Source organism: Eublepharis macularius, chromosome 4 (assembly GCF_028583425.1).
Source record: "Eublepharis macularius isolate TG4126 chromosome 4, MPM_Emac_v1.0, whole genome shotgun sequence".
Classification (NCBI taxonomy): Eukaryota; Metazoa; Chordata; class Lepidosauria; order Squamata; family Eublepharidae; genus Eublepharis; species Eublepharis macularius.
Window position 1 is genome coordinate 42266020 of NC_072793.1, and position 22528 is coordinate 42288547.

A 22528-nucleotide genomic window follows, 5' to 3' on the forward strand; every position below is an offset into this window, starting at 1 on the left:
GCTTGGGCTTATCATCACTATAAAACAAGCAGGCCACCTTTAAAAAATCACTTGAAACTGATGGTCCTGATCAAAAGAGAGAAAACGTTTGTTGGGCGCACCTTAAATATTTCATGGCCACGCAGACTAATGTCAACTAGGATGATATTCCTTCTGGAATACCTATTTCAAACAATCCCCATCAATATCCAAAATTAGTAAAAGTTGAAAAAATGTATTTTAATATGCTGGAAGCAAATATAGGAAATTTTGAGGTTTGTTTAAGATTGGGCTTGTTTTCCATATAAACTCGGGATGATATCTTTTTTTGTTTTAGTTGTTTTTCATATTTGTTTGTGTCTGTATCATGTCAATAATATTCCATATTTTGCCTTAGGTATTTCTGTATGAATGGGGATTTTTAAATTTGGGTTTGTTTTTTTTTACTTTCGTTACTTGTACCCTAGCAGCCATCAGTAAGGTGGATGTCAGCTCAGCTCTGATAGAGGGAATCTGGGATTTATGCATGGAACAACTTTGAGGTCAAGTGGTATGAACTTTGACTCCAAATCATTTAATCTTGGAGCAGATTCAGCAAATATGATAAGTGCCTTCGTTTCCATAGGCTCTTCAGAAAAGTCCAGATTTATTTATTGAATGTCATTTTAGTCTGTTTCGCGGGAGGTGCCATCTACCTAATTTGAATGGAAGTTGGATATTACCTTTTTTGCCTAGGGATGATGATGACTAGAGCTTGGTGGTTTCCTGCAGTTTCTGATTTAATTGGAAAATGATTCTTCATCTAGTAAAACGGGTTTAGTCTGCTTTTTATAAGCACAGTTATTACTGTTATTGAGAGCTGTTGTGGCATAGTGCTTAAGTGGTTGGGATGTGAACCAGCACTTTGGAGGTTTGAACCCCACTACTGCCATGAGCTCAGTAGGTAGCCTTCGGTAAGCTGCTTCTCTGAGCTCCAACTTCCTAGCTGTGCTGTGAGGATAATAATACTGCTGGCTTTGTTCATGGCTCTGAGTGCGACACTAATCTGTCTAGAAGAGTGTATATAAATGCAGTTCTTGTTATTTTTTTCCATGAAGTCACAGTCAACTTATGGCAACCCTATTGGGTTTACAAGGCAAGAGATGTTCAGAGATGGTTTGCCTCTGCATAGCAACCCTGGATTTCCTTGGTGGTCTCTCATCCAAGTACTAACCAAGGCTAACCCTGTTTAGCTTCCAAGATGAGATTGGGCTAATCTGGGCTAGCTAAGTAGGGTTGATATAATATTACTTTAATCTATTAGAAAATAAATTTATGCCGGCAAGCACCTTAAGCCTAATTGCCTAATTCAGGGTAGTCCCTTTTCTTTCTCCCATTGGCAGAGTTAAAGTATTCCATGCCTTCTTAGTCTCCTGTGGGCCAGTGGTTCATACCTGTGAATGCAGGGTGATAATACTTAACAAGCCCTTTTTTCCCTCCTTCCCTGTAGACATACTCTGGACTCTTCTGTGTAGTCATAAATCCCTACAAGAACCTCCCCATTTACTCTGAGAACATCATTGAGATGTACAGGGGGAAGAAAAGGCATGAGATGCCTCCACACATTTATGCAATATCTGAATCAGCATACAGGTGCATGTTGCAAGGTAAGAAGCTTATTTTATGTTTATCTGCATTCACTGTATGCTATATTTCAGTAGTAGTAAATATATCAAGAAAAAGAGGAAAATTTGTGAGGCAAGCTTCAGATTAACTGTTGTGTGTTAATATAATGTGCTCCCATCTGTAGGGGATTTGGCTCCTGCCTTGCAAGTAAGTGCCAAATAAGGTAGGCACTTGCCAGTTGGGGAATATAGATTAGGTAGCCAATAACAGAATGGATGGACAACCTTAAAGGTAAGTTTATGTGAGTTTCACATTCTCTGGTATGAGAGGTGTCTACCAATTGAGTGAAAAATAGTATGTAAAATAGTAATGCAGCCCAGGGTTTGGGGAGTGATGTGTCTGGTCCTAAAAGGCAGACATGATTAACTTTCAAGGAATAAGAGATAGGGGTAATTTCCCATTATCTAATAGGATGAGCATTAGTTGGCCTAGGGAGAACTGGAGTGCGGAGCATGGTGTGATTAGAAGGTTCCATTTAGTTTGGCTACTGCCAGAGCTGTTGTTATGTTGTCTTCTTCTCTTCAACAGAAAACTTGCCTTTGCAACATTTTCTGTGGTGCACGTGGGGGCTGGAAATTGTAGTGGTCTGTGGGCAGCTGGATGGTGATATGTCTTAAATCGTAATCTTACTGCTATAGCAATAATGGGGAAATGAATATGTTCTGATTTGAGAATTCTTTTCAGGTCTTTCTTTCTGCTACTCAAGAAATAGGGGCCTTTTTATTGAAAGTCCTGCAACCTAGCAACCTAGAGTTTAGCGGATTGTGTTGCATAATTTACACAGGTGTTATAAAATGCTGTCAGATCCACACGCACAAATCCTATTGGAGCTCTGAAAAGGTGATGCCAGATGTTGGAGAACCTGTCTGAAGATACAGTCACACAACCTCAGTGGTTACTCTGAGGAGAGGGAAGTATGTGAAAATAATCCATCTCTTACAACAGGAGCAGATACACTGGTGCCAGAAGCTCTGCTGGTGTAAGAGGCAAAGAGATTCTGATCAGAGTTGATTCTCGCTGTAGCCTTTTTCATGGTATTCTATCTACACAGGTCCCGCATCCTCTAGCATCACCTTTTCGTGATTCTCAGGAGAGTGCTGGAGAAAGGAGAAGTATGGAAAGATCGGCTTTCACTAGTGCCTTCCAGTGTTGGTGCATAAATCCAACCCATTATTTCTTACGTCATTCGGACTTTGAGATGGCGTAGAAAGTAAATGAAGCCACCTTTTCCATATTCCATGTATTTCCACCCCCTTGCCTCTGAAGCTACTACATTTTTAAAAAATCCTTTTTTAATTGGACAGAATTTTTGATCATTAAGAGAAAGGAGAAACTAATGCACCAAAGAAAATGTTTCTAGGTGCAGGATTAAGAATTGATATACAGAGCCTGAAAGCAAGTGTATGGGATACGTTATAGTAATGTCACTATTATCCTAAGGACATTGAGCTCGATGGGGTTGGTTTTAGCATGTAAGTTTTAAGAAACTTGCATAAAGTTTGGTTTACAATAGATTTGTGTATTTATTTTTTGTTCCTTTTGGAATTAATAACAAAAACAAAAGAGTCTGTTTCCTTATTGGGTTGTTTCATATAGTTTTGTTTTGTTATTTTGTTATTATTTTCCATTGGTTTCAGTGGAAGACCCCTCCCCTTTTCTCTGGTCTGTACCGTCATGGTTTTCCATCCAAATTGGACAAAACTTGGTGCTATTGTAGGACAACTGGACTGGCAAATTTCAGACAGCTAGAATAAAGGGGTTGCCCCTTTTTGAAGCAATGAAATTATCCCATGTTTGACATTAAAGTCTATGCAAGAGTTGATAGGAAAGGTTCCAAACAGTAACACAAATGGCACTGTAGCCATTTATATTGAAGAACAGTAGTGCAAGGAAGAGGCAGACTGACCAGGCAAGGGCATTTGGTGGCACAGGGAGGGTAAGGCATCTGGATAGGCAGGCAACAGCAAGAGGACCTCGAGGTAGTTTTGCTTGGGTTGGAAGGATAGGGTTCAGAGAGCAGAATGGGAGTGTAGACTGCATTGGACACAGCAGGGCAGGCATTGAGAGAAGACAAAGTTCTACCTCATATTTGTCAGGACTGGAATACCTTACACCCATGTATAACAATCCTAGTGGCTACAGCTTGCAATGAGTTGAGAAAGCCCAGACCTGTATTTGTATTTTTACTGGATGCTTCATGCTATTTGATTACATTGTTTATACTGTGTAATAAGCCTTGAATCTCTGTTAGAATGATGGGCTATATAAATAAACAAATGTGCTGGACAACCCACTTTCAAAGTATCATAGAAACCTCTTTCCTCTGGTGTTCTCAAAATAATACTGTAAGAATCACATAAGCTGCACTTTAAAAGTTAGTTTAAGTAAAAAGTGTTGTATGTACGTGATCTACAAGGTCAGGTGTTAGAGGGTAGCTGATTCTATACGGCCACAACTCAGAAAGGCTCTGATAAATGTAATTAAGCTGGTAATCAGTGTTGACTATTGATTGCAAGGAACTTTGTCTTGGAGACAGCAAGAAGTGTCCTTATTAGTGGTTAGTTTCTAGCCAGAGGCTGAGAGGATGGAGTGGGAAGGGGCCTAAAGAAACTTTCAAAGCTTCTCAAAGAAATAGGAAGACTAGTGCATCACAAAAACTGAACTTCTACTATTCAGTCTAAAATTGCCATTGGTTCTTCTCTCTCCCTTTGTTGAAATTCTTTGCATTGGGAAATAGAGTGTACACACACACACACACACACACACACACACACACACACACACACACACACACACACACACACACACACACACACACACACACACACACACACACACACACACACACACACACACACACACACACACACACACACACACACACACACACACACACACACACACACACACACACACACACACACACACACACACACACACACACACACACACACACACACACACACACACACACACACACACACACACACACACACACACACACACACACACACACACACACACACACACACACACACACACACACACACACACACACACACACACACACACACACACACACACACACACACACCCCCCCCCCCCCCCCTCTTTACTGGCATGTCAGAGCGAAAAAAGGTACATTAAAATTAGTTGATAGCTTCCCTGATACAGATTGCAAATTGAAGAAAACTAGCCACATTAGAGGTTATAGAAAAGTTGTGACCAAATAGTAATCGCTGGACCTTGACATTATCAGAAAGGCCGCACCATGAATAAAGAAGGGAGTTCAAAAGTTTGTGGGAAATAGAGTAAAAGCCCTTTCATTTTATATGTGTAACTATGATTACTGTAATAGAATTGCACCTCCTTAGTTCCCCTCCACCATCAGTCCCTTTTGACTCCTAAGAGTTGTGGGACCTGTGTAGACAAACAGCCATGCGTATGGTGGGGGGGCTGCAGTGGGAGGGGGGGCAGCTGAAGGAGATATGGTCTCATTCTGTTTCTGCAAATGCCTCTCTGCTAATGGAAGAGGAAGGATGGGTGATTTGACTGCAGCCCAAATCTATTCCACTGTTTGTCTGCACGAGTCCCACGGTTCCAGGAATAATCTTTCTGAGGGCTGAAAAGGACTGCTAGAGGCAGAGGAATACAGGGGGAAATCCACAGGCCTTCCTCCAAGAGTTTACTGTATCCAAGCCATGATTTGTTAAGTTGACCTAGTGGACTAAGGTTTTAAAACTTAATAACAGATGATGTTGGGACAATCAGGCCCATCTTTATCATATTTCTTCTAGAGTAGCTGTCACAACTGTTCAGATTGTTTTTAAAAAATGTATAGCTTACTAATACTTTGTCATTTTTAAGAGTGCTAAAAACTATAACATTAATAACAAATACAAATGGTGGAATGTTCATTTTTAAAAAAATAAGCACCTCTTAAATAGATTCTGGTGAATTTGGCTGAACAAATCTGAAAACAAGCAATTTGGTAAAGAACTTGAAGTTGGAGAGCAGTTACAAAATATATACTACTTTCTGGTCATTAGAACAAGTCCTAGACTCTTTTTCTTGTCCTTATTTTCCTCTCCCCTGCTTGTTTATGAACAAGTTACATAACTACCTTTAGTTGCTTCTTAGTACAAATTGTCACTGTTGTCTGTATTCTCAAGGCATTTAAAGAACTGTGGGAGAAGGAGGGCTGCCTTGTCCATGATCCCGCAGGAGGGTTGCTCTAGTTCAAGGGGGAGATGAAAGCAAGAATACAAAACTTGGAAGTGAGTCCTCACTTCCTTGGATAGCAGCCACCACCAGTCTCTCTAACTAGTCCACCATTGGAGACCTAGAGGCAAGCCTCAAGCCCTCTGGATACTAAGCAGACAGAAGTCAACCTTGTGAGGTAGGCACCCAGCAGGCTGAGTCCAGAAACAAGTTAACTGGGTAGCATGCAGCAAATTGGCCCAAGTGCTGGGTTCAGATTGGAGCAGTAACACAAATGACTCCACCTAAAATATAGCTAATAGCATTTATTAAAGAAGTGCAACAAGCCAGTTATCTAAGTGTTTAGAAAAGTACAGCAGGAAAAGTAGTATAACAAAGGCTAGATAACTAGGCTAGCGCACACACTAGAAATCCCTAAACTTACTCCAGATGTTACCTTCAGGCAGATAGCAAAATTCAGCAAGGCTTCAAGATGACAAGTCTGAAATGCAAGAGACAAACCAAAGTGACACCCCACTATAGGACCTCACCTAGGAAAAAAGGTTGCTTCTTTGAACGAGAGTGGACCCAAGGAAACACAGATAAAGGGACCAGAATATAAGGACACTTTTATAAAGGCAAGCTGCTTGCAGCAAGCCAGAATAAAGTAGCCAATCAAGATGGACCAAAGCTCTGAGGGAAGTTCTGCAGTAACCAAGTTCGCAAGGATCCAGAGGAGTTAGCTGTGTTAGTCTGTAGTAGCAAAATCAAAAAGAGTCCAGTAGCACCTTTAAGACTAACCAATTTTATTGTAGCATAAGCTTTCAAGAATCTGCGAAGAGAACGTGATTCTCGAAAGCTTATGCTACAATAAAATTGGTTAGTCTTAAAGGTGCTACTGGACTCTTTTTCAAGTTCTCAAGGTTCAAGGGAAGAACTCAGCACTCCACTCCCAGGAGGCCATGCAGTAATTAGCTGGAATGCTAAAGTCAGCCTCCCCAAAGCTCTGTCCCTGAAAAATTTAGCACCTTCAGAGACAGGCTTTGTCTTATCAGACTGAGACCGGCAGTGCCAGCCAGCCCCAGTCTTCAAAGAAAAGCTGTCTCTCTCCAAAAGCAAAGTGGGGGGAAGTCTAAGGGGGGAGGAAAAAGAGAGAGGGCAATAAACTTAAGTGCATCCAAGGCAAGCCAAAAGACTAATTCAAAATGAATGATTGAAACAAGAAACAAAGTGAGCTTCTTGAGAGAACATTATATATTTAGACTTTTCACTGTTTACATTTTTATCTTAGTAAAACTTTTGGAAAAGATATTTAAAGAAATTGACTTAAGAAAAGTCCATACTCCTAGCAGATATACCAGAGTTTCAGAGTATTTCATTGTTAAATCTAGACATGGCCATTATATATTTGCTTGTTGCTGAGTGGCAGAAAAATAACTGTCATAACTTGTTCTGCTTCTTTTCTTTTACAGATCGCGAGGACCAATCAATTCTTTGCACGTAAGTATATATGATGCTCCAGTATTCAGCTGCTTGCAAGATGATGATGGAAGTGGCTACTGTCATTTGCTTTAGTTACTCGTTACAATTACAAATATAACCTTTACTGCTCTGTTCCAACTTAGTGACTCAGTGTCACCAATTCTAAAGGGCTGTTACTGTCAGTAGGATGCAGTGGAGTTATCTGTGAATGACTTGCCCTGTTCTTCAAGTTGCACATCAGCCCAATAGAGTCACTGATGTTCATTTCTGTTTCTATTCTAGTAATATCCAGGTATGCCTCCGTTAAAATTTTTATGTGCTGCCAAAGCAAATCAATTACGTTTGGGATCTCTAACTTTCTGAACTGTCCTTCCATTATCCTCCTAAAACATTTTGCAGTCTCAGCAACTTTATTGCCTTGGCTGGTAGGTTCCCTCTGGCATCTCTGGTCCTGCCCAGTGCTCCTTATTCTTTGCAGCTCCAAAGCTGTGACTTTGGAATCTTAAATGCTTGGTAAAAAACATGGAGACATTCAGCAGTAGGGTATCTCATGGGCATCTCACTTATCCTGAAAAATTACTTTATGTGGTGGTCTGGATAGAGTCAGCATTCACGTTGATCTCGTCAGGCCTGCACTTGATGGTAAAATTACTGTTAGCAAGGTGAGGGGCCAATTTTTTCCCCAAAGCTCCTAATTTGTCTGTAATGAGTTACTGGATTATCAGTAAGTATTACAATGGTATAGTTAGTAGAAATGTAACCTCAAACCTTCTATTAGGCTAGACTGTTAACAATAAATTTGTCCCCATAAAACAGGTTATATAGAATTTGGACTTGGAAAATTAGTGTATTTTTTACAAAAAATCTTGCAATCATGAACAAAGATCCTTAGAGTAGACTATCCATATCTGTGGAATGAGAGTATAGTAAGTTGCCTTAAAGGCACTTGTTCAGACAAATAGAATAAAACTGGCAAAATACCGTGTACTTACAATGTAAACAATATTTTATTTGGCAGTTAGTCATACAAACTGTTACTCATCTACTTCCTCTGTTTCACTCTGCATTTACGACCGGAACTGCAATAAGAATAGTCCATGACTGGAGAATTTTGAAAAGCACTCAGGTGAAAAGGGGTTACAATACCAATAGTATCAATTGTATAACAATGATTTAAATAAGCTATAAAATTGTTTTAAAGTACATCAGCAAATGAAAGTACCTTGAGATGTAATCCTAGCAGTCAAGTTTTGGTGAAGGTATTATTTCACTCATAAACTTAACTGTAATTGTGTATTCTTGCAGAGGTGAATCAGGTGCTGGAAAGACAGAGAATACCAAGAAAGTTATTCAATATCTTGCACATGTTGCTTCTTCTCATAAAGGGAGAAAGGACCACAACATTCCTGTAAGTTTTACACAGAATTTAATGATTCCTTTGCATTTGTTGAAAGCTATCAATAAAGTAAAATTATTATTCATGAGTTTCTTTTGTTGAGGTTCTCCTCAGTGAGAAATGTTTATTGAAATAGAGGCCGTTAATAGTTGGAATCCAGGTCTGTAAGCATTTGATGTGTTGCCTGTTCAGGACAGGGCATATTTTGGGGAATATGGCCAGATTTTTGTTGTATTGGTTATTCTCTGTTCAAAGCAGCAAACCTTGAAAGGACTGGATACCAGAGGATGTCAATTTCAGATTTTCATATGTGCATATATCAGTAACTTTACAGCTGTTCAAAATGCCTTTAGTAATCATTCTGTGACATTCCATATGTATGTTGTAGTATGGTGCATTCTTAATTTAAAATACAAAGTATAGTACCATATGATATACAAGTAGCTTCAGGTTTTGGTTTACTACATACTCAGTTATATTAGTTCTCTAATTCAATAGCACTGTTTAACATATGCAAAACTGAATGTTAAAATGCAGATTGCAATTCAGATTTCACAAACTACGTTTTATAAACCACAGCTAAACTCTGGTTTAATGTAATGTCTGAATGCAGGCTGCCCATCAAACTATAGCGTGTTGGTCGTTGCTGAATTGGGATTCTGCTCCATGTTTTGTACCTAGGTTAACTGTGGTTTGTATCAAATGTAATTTGTTGTGACAGCAGACTGCAAAAATTCCAGTGTGTCTAGTAGCACTACCCCCTTGTAGCCTCCCACACACAGAAAGGGAAGCGCAGACTAGCTGAAAACCTTGCCACTTCAGCTTTATTCAACTGTTGACAGTGCTTTCTAAGGATATTTCCTCCTTTCTTCTGCCTTCGCTTTCTGTTACTGATCACTGGTCAAGCAGAAATATGCATCAGACCTCCAGAGGGGAAAATTTTTAAAGCAGCAAAAAGACGAGAAAGGGGGGATGGGAACAAAAAGGCTTAAAATATCTGCTTTGTTTCAGAGTTTAAAAGGTCAGGAATTCAGTAAAGCTGCTAGACAGAATGGAGTAAGGAAACTGACTATCCTTAAACAAGGGCAGAAAGGTCGGGGCTTGCCCTGACCTAGGTTAACTCTTTCCTGCTCTCTCCCCTGCCCCTCCTGTGTTTTGTAGCTGCCCAACAGCAAGTGGGCATGTATAGTAAGGCTTTGCCAGCAGCTTGGCAATGTCAATATAAGATTGCTCAGTATTCTGCTTGAAGGAGAAACAGGAGGCAGGTAGCAAACTAACTGGGATTTACAAATAAACTGATTTTTAAAAATGTATATCTGCTAGACTAATCAGGGCTTGTGTAACTAACTGGTTTAAACAAACCATAGCTTAATTTGTTGCCTGAATGCAGCCACACTTTCTTTGCACGTCCCTTGCTCTGTCTTTGTACTGATTCTTGGATACTAAAAATTGCTTAAAGGTGCTACTGGACTCTTTTTAAAAATTGCTTAAGTTGTTAGTATAGGGGTTCTTGTGATGCGGATTTGTTACAGAGGCACATTTTAAGTGATCCCGTGCCAGGTTCTGCATACTCTTTGCTTGATGTGGTAGTATGCAGTTAGCTGGTGTCTGTTCCTGTTAATTACATATTTGACTGTAATTCATAGGGTTTTGTCATGCTAGTCCGCATCAGAAGTGAGATCCAGGGAAAGAATATGCAGATGTCTGGTGGACTAAGGGGCTATCTCCTGACTTGGTGGCTACACCAGATTGTAATGTGGGCCATAGATGTCACAAAATTTGTCCCTTGCTTCGTTCACTGAGATGTACAAAATCCCTCCATAAAAGTTCTGTCCTCTTGCTGTAAAGCCCACTGCGTGGCTTTGGTTAGCCTCTCTCCTTAGCCTAAGCTACCTCACAGTGTGATTGTGAGGACAAAATAGTGGAAATAACTATGTATGCTGCATTGAGCTTACACATCTTGCTTTGAGAACTTCAAAACAGAACATCTCTATTAGATTTGAGTATGTTTAAAGTTTTGTGTGTGTGTGTGTATAGAATGTAGCTCTAAGGCTTTAAAATGAACATCGGCTAAACAGTGAAAAAGGGTTTAGCTCCTCAGCTCTGCAAAAACTCTTCCTCCTAGCTTCTGAGACATTGTTACATTTAGGGCACAAGTAAACAAAGTTGATCTGTTAAACTTCTTATTGTTTGTGAAGTGCCGTCAAGTCGCAGCCAATTTATGGTGACCCCGTAGAGTTTTCAAGGCAAGAGACAAATTGCTTATTTGCTGCATTATAAGCTCACTGTCACCATGCTAACCGTAATGTAAACTCATATTATGTTGTGTGTAGTGCATTGGTGATAAATATGGTGCAGTAATGCCTTTACAGGGAGATAATGTAACTAAAATTGTCTTATTTAATTCTCAGAAATACAGGATTAAGTTTGTACCATTAGTTTTAACCCTCACACTTGAGGAACATAAATATTTGATATTGCAGCTTTAGTTGGAAAACATTAATTTATCATCTGTTAAATCTATAATCCAATTTTGATTATGCAGATTTTAAATAAAGAAATAAATACTAGGTCCAGTTTTTGTGTCCCAGTAGCCGGTTACACTTTTTGGCATTTTGTGAGCTATGGTAAACTCTGCAGGAGTCTAATTCAAACTCTGCTTATTGGTGTCTGTCATCTTTTCTTCAGTAAATTTGTGATTCCTGTACACGCAAACATTGCTCTCATGGAGTATTCACCCATATAACAAAAGAAAACAGAACAGCTCCTACACATTTGTGTGCATATTTAGAGGCTCTGGATGTGCATCACATTTCTTGAATCCTAGCACAGGCATTTATATATATAACACTGACATTTCTGTGCACAGGCATTTATATATATAACACTGACATTTCTGTGCAATCCAAGGAACAAACGTGCTTTTTATAAAGAGAGTTTTTGACAGAGCCTATTGGAAACACTGCATTTAATTAGAGTTTGAGTGTGGACATTTCACTCTGTATTAGCAGTCCAACAATGCAGTCCTAAGAGAGTTACACCCTTCTAAGCTCATTGAAGTCAGTCAATTTAGAAGGGTATAACTTTGCTTAGGGTTGCACTGAAAATCTTTTATAAACGAAGCCAGTATTAACTTTCTTAATACTAGGGAGCCTAAATTGTGAAAAGAATAGGCATTCAGCTATCCTTGAACAAGAAGATGAAAAATTAACCCTTTCTGGGAAAAAATTGCTATTGTGGTTAAGCAATGTGCCAGACTGATATGGAGGGTTGTATGTGAAATACTTCATTTGAAAGGTGGGAGGAAGGTCAGATTTGCTAACATGTGAATTTGTTTGTTTGCAACAAACAGCCCGAGTCACCTAAGCCAGTGAAGCATCAGGCAAGTGTTTTTCTTTATGCTTCTAACCTTTATATAGGCTTCATCTTGCACTCACATTTTACATTTTTCAGGAGGCTACTTGTCAACATCCAGTTGAAGTAGATAAGCGACTTCTGGTACAGGCATGCAGCTAACAGTAAACTTCATTACTGCATTTGTATAGAAACAACAATTAAATAACTGCCCTTGAGTGAATATAATTCTATGATGTAAAGCAGTGAATGAATTCTCTGTGTTGGAAGGACCTGTTGGAGAAAGTGGGAATGTTACTGATGGCATGCCTAAAGTTTTTTGTTCAGGACGATGCTAACCTTCATAGAGATAAGACCATTAAAGACCCTTATTTGCTTGAGAAAGCTGATGCGATTGGGCCAGCCTGGGCCATCCAGGTCAATGGACTTAAAAGATAGTGGTTATAGTATGTTATAGTATGGCTAGCAGATGAAGCATATCGATGATTTGCCGGGTTTGGTCCATCGAATGAATCTTCAGAGCAAACTTTACTAGAGATGTAAAAATTTCCAGAAATTTTGAAGCTATAGGAAAAAATGTTTCTCTCCTACTCTCCTCCCCCCTCCTCCCAGGAAAAAAAAATTGGCAGAGGGGATTGAAATATATCCAATACTTGTCAACATTAAATGTATTTTACTACTTTAATAGCAAATGCATAATTTAAAACTTATCTTATAAAACTTTTTCTATTTGGCATATTTATGATATGTAATATTATAAATGCATTAGTTGCCTACAAACAAAATTGCAAATCCATGCAATACTAAAAAGAGAGCTGTAAACTGCTGTTGTAGGACATGAATTGCCATCTGAGAAACAGAAAAAATAAAATTAGAGAATAGAAAACACAAAATTTGCAGTAAACAAAAACCATGTTATTTCGACCAAAATGGTCTCATGTCATCACAGTACCATTAGCAGTGTATTGGGATACTGAGTTAAACTTTTTAATATTGAACTATTCAATAGTAATACACATTATCACATATTAATTGTGGAAAAAATTAGTCACATTGAAAAAAATATATGCTTGAAAATAGTGGAGGAAAGTGCTGTCAAATTGCAACCGACTTCTGGCAACCCTGCTGAGTTTTCAGTGCAAGTGACTTATAGAGGTGGTTTTCCATTGCCTACCTCTGTGTAGATAGTTTCAGGTGGGTAGCTGTGTTGGGCTACAGTCAAAGAACAAGATCCAGATCCAACAGCAAACACCAATTAGTTATAAAGACTCCTTCCTTTTTCCACTCCTCATATCTGTTGAAGGGAGCTTGGACTCAAAAGCTCATACCTTGGAAATCTAGTTGGTCTTTAAGGTGCCTCAATGTAGGAACTCTGGTGTTTCTTGGTGGTCTCCCATCCAAGTACTTTCCAGGGCCAACCCTTATTCGCTTCAGAAAGCTGACGAGATTGGGGTAGCCTGGGCCCATCTAGGTCAATGCTTAAAAATATTATGCATGCCTATAGGATAGGGTAAAGGTAAAGGTAGTCCCCTGTGCAAGCACCGAGATATTATTATTGATCCATGGGGGGATGCCGCATCACGACGTTTTCTTGGCAGACTTTTTGTTATGGAGTGGTTTGCCATTGCCTTCTCCAGTCGTCTACATTTTACCCCCAGGAAACTGAGTACTCATTTTACCGACCTCAGAAGGATGGAAGGCTGAGTCAACCTTGAGCTGGCTACCTGAACCCGGCTTCCACTAGGATCGAACTCAGGTCGTGAGCAGAGCTTGGGCTGCAGTACTGCAGCTTACCGCTCTGCACCACGGAGCTCTGTCTATAGGATATATCTGAATTACTCTCTAATGCTATAGACTCTTGCATAAAATTTTCATAAGACATGTTTTGAGTGAGTAAAAGCCTCAGTAGGGAAAAATAGTTTTTTAAAGTTCTTTTCCAAATTTCCAGTTTTGCCATTTGTGGGGAAAAAACTGTGGTAAGGGAAGTTCCCCCCCCCCCCCGAACTTCATGTCTCTAAGCTTGAGTAGCTTTGGCTCTGTTGGCAAGAAAGAACCAACACTATTTGATTCTTAACAAAAGGAGCAACAATCTAGTTTTTTTCATCCATAGCTTTTATGAACCCAGGTGGATCAATGTGGTGGCTAGTTGGCTTTTTATCCATAAGTTAGTGGGATCTAGAGCACGCCACAAGTGGGGATTCCTGGAGGTGAAACCATATTAGGAAAATTTTGCAGCTTTTCTAATTCAAATTGTGCTGTTAAGCTCTTTGAGCTTATTTAAGTGATATTTGGACCAAGAATAGTTTTATTAGGGAATGAAGTAGGTTGAGGAAGCATTGGTGGTTAACCTTCCAGGCTTTTCACAAACTGATTAGCTAGCTGTCACCGTTGGGATCAATAAAGCATTCTGAATCATTTAATCCATGTGTATTTCTGTAGCTTTCATGAATTCATAACCATTGATATTCTGTTTCATTGTCATTTTGAACTACAGAGTGGATCCCTGTTGTATGTGAGTAGTGTGTAGTTCCCCAGCTTTTCACCTAGCTCTCATGATGAGGCAAATCACAGGGAGGCTGAGAGCAATGTTTCTCACTTAGCTATCATTGCACTGTTGATTTGCATGGTGTTGCATGTTGCCACATTTTCACTCTCTTATGCTTTTTCCAAGATGTCCTTGATTTTATTTTGAAGGGAGCTCTTGGTTAGAGCTTCTGTGGAATAATACAGAATGGAATGATGGTCTTCAGATATTTCTGCCTATTTCTACATACTTACTTCATTTGTAGCCCCCCTTTTCTCACTGAGAATCAAGGCAGATCACAAAATAAGAAATAACATGGAACCATGTGGTGCACGGCCCCACCGGTGCAGGCCTAAGCAGAGTTATACCTTTCTAAGTCTGTTGACATTTTGCTTAGAAGGCTGTATTCTGTTTAGGATTGCACTACCAGACTGTCAGTATGCCAGGCATCATAGGGTCCCATATATATGGGAATCCTGTCTTGAGGGCTATGTAGATAAATAATTTTATCATCTTTAAAAGTTTTGTTTTAATGAGGCTAACATAAGATTCACTTTCAAATTCTCATGCAGTTTTAGGGTACACACATTCTTTAATGTATTCAAAGATCTGAATTTTTTTGCTGATGAAATTTTTTTCCTGGCATATTTACTGAAGTTTTTAGTTTAAGATTTAATTTAATTTAAGATTACTGTCCAAGCCAAGAGCAACCCTGTTCCTGGTCAGATACCTTCAGGCTCTCCAAGTCAAACCATAGTCCATTATTATAGTTTATAATAGTATAATAGTTTATAGAGGTTATCTTTTTACATTTTGTCTTCCTATTAATGGACTTTAAACTATCCATTTTGGCCTCTGTTATTTGGCTCCTGTGTTCTTTATTTTTACTACATTTCCCCCCCCCCCCCTTGTAGACATTTTGTTGAAATTAAATAATCTTTTATAAAGACAGAGTTAAAACACAATAGGCAGAAATGTGTACGCTTTCCTGCATGAAAGGTTTCAGATTATGGGCTCTTATCAAGCTAATAAAAGCTTTTTATTGTTGTTTTTGTATTAAAGGTCTCTGATATATAATATTTCTGGTCCTAGCGATATATCATATGCTAGGTGTATTTCTTTTCTCCCATAAAACTGTATATTTAGAGAGAGAGCCAATCAGTTACAAACTTTTAAAACTCTGTGGTGTTCACTGTTAAGCCGTTGCATAAATCTCTCCCATTTGAACTCAATTAGACTTAAAATAACTTAACTCTGATTGGAGTAGGACCATAATTTTGCGAGAAGTCTGCTTACAAATATATGTAGTTTTAAGTGGAGAATGCTCAAAGTAAGGAAGAGGCAACTCTGCTCAGAGAAGCACAGTTCTGAAAACGGATTCTACACAAATATTGGGTTGGATCCAGTCAACTTTTTTGCTCAATCTCTGCCAATTCCCCTTCTTATTGCAGAACCTATCCCACATGGCTTTTGCTCATGGAGGTCCCATGATCCCAAGTGTAGTCTTTTTACCGATCAAATGTGACCTCTTTCTCACTTTTTTAACCTGTGGAAAAACTGGTTGGATCCAACCCATTAAGTGTAGTAGGTAAAAAATCTTTAATACATCTGCAGCTGTAGCCAGATAAAATTGTTCTTAGTGCAAAATACTGTTTGGTATTTAGAAGCAGTTGAAACTATGCTTATGAGTGGAAGATGTCAAGCAGCATTTCTGCTGAAGGCTCATATGAATAAAGATTGACTGGAAAAAGCAAACCTATTAGCCATGCTAATTTTAATTTTGTAGTAATATACCAGATGTAATTCCACTCCTCCCACCCCCTTTTTGCTGTCAGTCAAAACAAGGTAACAATACCACATCTTTCACTGAAGTCTCCCCTCTTGGGCTAATGGATATGCACAGACATTAACATGGACAACAGTAGTATAATTATCCCCTAAAATGCCTTGCTTGTCGACTCAGTCTTACAAAAGACTTGCAAAACTAGCTTTGCGTCCATATTTATGTATTTATGGTGCTTTTTAACAGGTTTGAGAACAATCAAATCTAACACAAGAGGGACAAATTACATTAAGATGTCGCTCTGGCCTGAAAAAATACTGCAAGGCTTTAAATGTAGTTCTTTCATTACATATGAAAGAAAGCATGTAATGAAATATCATATATCAGTGACAAAATCTGTCCAATTTTTGGGTACAAATGCTACCTTATAGATGAAATTTTCTTGGTTTTTCACACATTCCAATTCATATTTTACATCAAGCCATTTTGGTCTAAAAGGTGGCAGATTAAATTTATTGTTAATCCTGTGCTTTTATTCATTAGTACTAAATTTAATTTGATCTTTGTTTAGAGCAAACCATACATTTCAGCTACGTTTATTTTGCAAGACTTGTTAACAAATACAGCAATAAATATGTTAAAGACACTGTGTTGAGAAGACAGATGGGGTCAGAGAGAAAAAAAAGGCAACTGCTCCTGGGAAACTACAGCTCTTGTATTGGGTTTCATAACTTTATTTTTCTGCATATATATTTTCAGGGTGAACTGGAACGTCAACTTCTACAGGCTAATCCCATTCTGGAATCTTTTGGGAATGCAAAGACGGTGAAAAATGACAATTCCTCTCGTTTTGTAAGACTTTAAAATTTTAATTTAATTAAAATGGCTAATGCTATCTAAACTTTTAATCTTTTACTGAGAAATCCTAGGCAGGTCTTTTATTTTGGGGTTTGCATCCAGGCAAGTGTTCTTAGTCTTGTGCTGCTTGAAAGATAGTGCAATTGTGCTTGTGTGAAAATTGACCCTTATATACCACATAGTGCTGTGGAATCAAGTAAACTTATGCTGCAAGGCTGGAAAACTCTTGGCATCCGCAAGACTATTGACTCAAGTATATGAAATCTCTGGCCATGGCAGATATTCCCCCTTTTGTGGAATTAGTGTGTACATATCTTTGTGGTTAGGCAGGAATGTGCTCAAAGATTTTTTGTAATTTGAGAAACGTGCATTACATATGTGAAATGTCATTTATTTCAGCAAATAGTTACTATTTACAACTGTGGAGTTCATAGTAAAAAGAACTTTCTCATATACCTTGTTCCGTATGAAAGAGATGCGTAACCAAGAATGTTTTAGCATCTTAAGTTATGGCTGTCGTTGCAGGCTTTGTTTCAGTGTCGTCTTCATGTGTTGTAAATAATGCGGATACTACACGATAAACCATCATTCTCCCCTCCCTCTATACTTAAGTGCATATACACCAATGCACATATATGCCTTGCTTCTATAATGTAGCATAGTGCCAAAAATCAACAAATATTCCCTGAGTTAAATATAATTTGAGTAAAGAAAGCACCAACTGCACTCCCATTCAATTGCAGATCATAGTGTGTCATTATATGAATGGAACTTGGAAATCTTTGAGCTTGCATGCTGCTTTGTTCCCTCACTTCTGCATTTGTGGCAAAACATAATTTTTCTTACCCATGGGTGACCTTTCTCTGGATAAAATAAACCCATTAAATGAGGCCAGCCAGGGCTATGCTATAAGTTTCTTCAAACCAGGAAAACCCTTAGGTTTACAGATAAATCTTGTTAAAAAATAGAGAGGTGGGCTCCAAAATCAGTAACTGCAGTGTCTGTGCATCTGCAGACCTTGCAAAAAGAAAATTCAGCTTGAGTAGCATATAAGGTTGCCACAGCAAACCAAAACACCATATAAAAATGTGGTGATGGCCACCATGACATTGTGAACCTAAAACCAACTCTAGATTGCCCATATGAATCTGCCTGTCCCTACTCATCTGGCTACTCCCCTCCCATTTAAACACCAGGAAGAATGGAGAAGCCAGGCAGGAAGGTGGGGGCAGGTGGAAGTGTGTGTGTGTGTGTGTGTGTAAGTGTATGTGTAAAGAGCAAAAGAAGACCGTAGTGGGGGGTGGGAGCAAAGCCTCAGCCAGGGAGGGGAACGGGAGGGTGGCAGAAAAATGGGATTTCCCGTCACCCGAGTGTCATCATGGGTGACTCTCTTGTTTTGTCTGAATCACAAACTATCGCATATTCCCTTGCCCCCAAATTAGGATTAAACCATGTTTTAGATTTCTAGTTTGGAGTAAACAAGAATAAACCACAGTTTACAATTTGGAAGAAATGACAAATGATAGTTTGTTGTGAACATTTTGGCCATGTGTATGGAGGGGAGTAGCCATTGTGTGGCCTCTATGGCTCAGTTTGGACATAACAGTGGAACTAAGATTTAAGGACTGGGTGTGGGTGTGCCATTGTACATATTCCTTTGCTCCTACCTCTACCCATGTTGACAATCAGTGTCTGAGTCAAAAGAAAACCAAGTATGCTTCTAACCTCGCTTTGAAAGGTCTGATTATATCCAGGTTCTCTATAGGAGCATTCCTGGTTTTATTTTAATCTGAATTGGCAAATCATACAACAACAACAAAAATCTAAATAGAGAAGGGCGTGTATAAGTTCATATTTAGTTTTATGTGGTTATTACAAAGTAAGGAAACAGAGACCTGCATTAAAAATATTTTAGTTTGCATTTCGCATACATTTATGTTTACTTCAGGTGTAAAAAAAAAATTAACAAGGACCAAACGAAAATAGTCAAGCGTGTTTTTTAAAACTTGTAAAGAACATAAATTGGAAGATGTTGAGCAGGAATTAATGAAGGAGAAATTTGAGCACAGTCATATTCCAAGTCAGATCATTGTCTGCCAGACTTACAGTGCAATCCTAAACAGAGTCACTCCAGTCTTAACCATTGATTTCAATGGGGTAAACCTGGGTTCTTGTGCATGCAAAGTACGTGCTCTAACCTTGAGCTTTAACTCCTCCCACATTTCTCATAATTGAGTTGCATCATTGTAAACCATTTCTATTTTCAAGATATGGTGGGCCTTTGGAGTGTAATTATTTTGGCTATTTTCAATCACACTGTTTCCAGACTAATGGTAATTCCACAGCTGAGAATTCTAGCTAACAACTTAGGTTTCATTGCTCAATAATACGTTTAGTTTTTGTAGAAGCCTCAAAGATGACTTGAATGTAATAAAAGCTCTTTTCTGTGGAAGTTCTCAGCATGTGTTTCCTATTATATTTTTCCTTTAAGTCTGCATTGATGTTGTGAACATAATCACTCCAATAGCGTTGGCACTATTTTTATAATGAGTAGTTTAATGCATACCAGATGGTGGCTTTAAAAGCAATCTCCAGTAGTGAGGATTTTAAAATTCCATTGAGGGACCTTCCCTCTAAGTAGAGTCGTTATGAATTTTCACCTGATTGAAGTAAGCAAACAAACTAAGAAATCATTAAAAATAGATTTTATGGATGTAGCTGCAATTACTGTTGCGCTTAATAAATTTCAGTTAAGTTACATTCGTCACTAAACTTCCCAGTTTAACGAAATGTGGTTGCAGTGTTTCTGTTTGGTTTTTTTAGTAATAACTTCTTATACTTGATTCCTACAGGGCAAATTCATCCGAATAAATTTTGATGTTACTGGTTATATTGTTGGAGCAAACATTGAAACATGTATCCTGCTTCTCAACAGCCTTTTTAATAAACTATGATGTGTCTTGACTATCTGTACTGAAACGCTTTGGTCGGATCTCAGTGGTCAATGTTGGGAAACATAGGGCTCATGTATTCTTGGCTGTGAGCACCTGTGAGGTGACACTGATTTCCCTCCCCCAAGGTTCTTAATGTGCCTGTCTCCCAAAATGTCTTGTTCTGAGAACTCTGAATCATAAACCAAACCAAACAAGAATCTTTCAATATGATACTTCAGTATTTTTAGATGAGTGGTGTATCACAGTTCATTGCTTGAAACAAATGTTTGTCAATGAAATATGTAGTAATGGCAGAGCAGTCTTATGAGTACTTTCAATAACAATCCAAAAGAAAAGAAATAGGATTAGATTAAGCAGGAAATAACCATTTAATAATAAAGGTATTAACAGATTATCGTAAGTCAGGCCTTAACATATTCTCTTGGGCTCTAGGAGGCAGAACAAATGGCTAAACATTTGCAACAAAATATCAGTTTTTCAGCTTTCAAGATTTTGTATTTTAGTGACCAAATTTTTAATTCTAACTATTTCACAGTTTATTGTAATTTTCTGAAAGCTGTGACTAATGTTGTCATACATAAATAAACACAACCTTACTACTTGCAAATTTCTCATAATTTCATTATTGCTTCAAAGAGCTCAGTTTAACTGACTGTTGGAGCCAGTATAGGGTAACCTGGCACCTCGGATTTGTCAAGCCTTGATTTAAGTTTCTGGTGATATTAGTGACCTATTTCAATTCAACCTGACTCGAGGTAGTTTTGTAGTTGTGTTGATAGTAGGTACCTTGGAGAGGTCATCTTATATTTGGTTCAAGAAGTGATTGCTCTGTCATCTCCTGCATAATTATTTTAATGGATTAAGTTACAAATCAAGATTCAGGACTTCGAAGGCATTTTATCTTTTTTTCTTTGCATCTGCCATTTTGTAAGCATAGGTACATTACTGGTTTGAGCCACATTTTGAGTAGTAAGCCAGTAACTAAGCTATTTGTCATAGGTGTGTTGACATCTGAAACTTGTTCTCTCTTGCGTTGGAACAGTATCAATTCTTGTTTTACTTATTTTGGGATTTGTATTGTAACCTACCTTTCTTGGTTTCAGAATGGGTCTCACAAAGTAAACAATACAAAACTCTATAAAATAAGCAGTTCCAATAAAAACCATTCAAGGGCTAAACATTTGCAACAAAATATCAATTTTGTTCTAAAATCACATAATCTGTAGCTTCTAGAGAAATTTAAGAGGCTACCTTCCTTAACTCTACAGAGAAGGTAGCCAGTGCATTTGCTTTACTATTGTTTGAATATGATCCCTGCCCAGCCTGACAGAAGAATACCGAAGCTGTATTCTGTACCATCTGGAGTTTCCAGGTTGTTTTCAAGAACAGCCCGACACAGAATATGTTGTTGTAGTAAAATTTGGAAGTGATTGATGCATGGATCAATAGGCAAAAATCAGGTATGTCAGAGAGCTACTAGGGTGTAGCTGTTAGAATGTTGGTCTCAAATATGGGAGACCCAAGTTCAAATCCCTATTTTGCCATGAAGCAGCCACACAATCTTAGCTTAACCCAACCTCACATGGCTGTTATTGTATGGATAAAATGGAGAAGAGAACAATGTAAGCTGCTTTGGGTCCTCATTGGGGGAAAAGGTATGGTATAAATGAAGTAAATATGTCTAGAAGGAGTAAAATTCTCCATAGGATGGAAAAGGTCACTTTTTAGCCACTTTGACCCAAAATAGGCTTGGGAAGGGTGGTCAGAATGGGGAGAAGAGGGGGGTTCAGAGCACACCCCTCTTCCATCTTTCTCTCTGATGACCAGGTCTCCCACGAAGCACTGCACTGTGATCAAGCTCATCCTCCCCAACCATGCCTTCCCTGCCCATTTATAAGCCTCTCTGGTGGAGGGCCATCCCTAGGGTCCCTCAACTTCCCATCCCTAGGGGTGGGCCCATAAAGATGCCGAGGGGCCTCTGAGGCCTGGTGTCCTGCAGCCCTGTTTCCTGCCCCCTGTACTGGTAGACCCTCAGGGTCTGACAGGCAGCCCTTGGGCTATACCAACTGAGTAGGATTCTGCCCATTCTGACATCCACCCACCTTGTGGCTCCTCCCCTTGACTGTGGCTTGCTCACAGTGTTGAGGCCAACATCAGCCTGCTGTGGGCTTGGCCAGGCTTCTGGCAGTGCAGGTGCCCTCCTTGCTGAGGCTTCTGTATGGCTTGACTTACGAACTCACAAGATACTATATTGGTCTCAGTAGATAATAAAGAAAGTGAGGTGGAATCTCATGCATTCTACTCGGTTTTCTAAAGGATAGTTCAGAGTCCTT

The 22528-nt window shown here is 38.9% G+C and overlaps 1 protein-coding gene across 2 annotated transcripts in view; it reads left to right on the forward strand.

Moving 5' to 3' along the window:
- MYH10 (myosin heavy chain 10) overlaps positions 1 to 22528 on the forward strand; it is a 97341-nt gene that overhangs the window by 17727 nt on the left and 57086 nt on the right. Inside the window, exons 3-9 of one of the 2 annotated variants that reach the window (XM_054977430.1) lie at positions 1469 to 1625; positions 7317 to 7344; positions 8632 to 8734; positions 12075 to 12104; positions 14571 to 14588; positions 17143 to 17235; positions 20094 to 20157. In XM_054977430.1, coding sequence (XP_054833405.1) covers positions 1469 to 1625; positions 7317 to 7344; positions 8632 to 8734; positions 12075 to 12104; positions 14571 to 14588; positions 17143 to 17235; positions 20094 to 20157 — 493 coding nt within the window. The remainder of the gene's footprint in view (positions 1 to 1468; positions 1626 to 7316; positions 7345 to 8631; positions 8735 to 12074; positions 12105 to 14570; positions 14589 to 17142; positions 17236 to 20093; positions 20158 to 22528) is intronic. The other variant, XM_054977429.1, reaches the window with a different exon arrangement.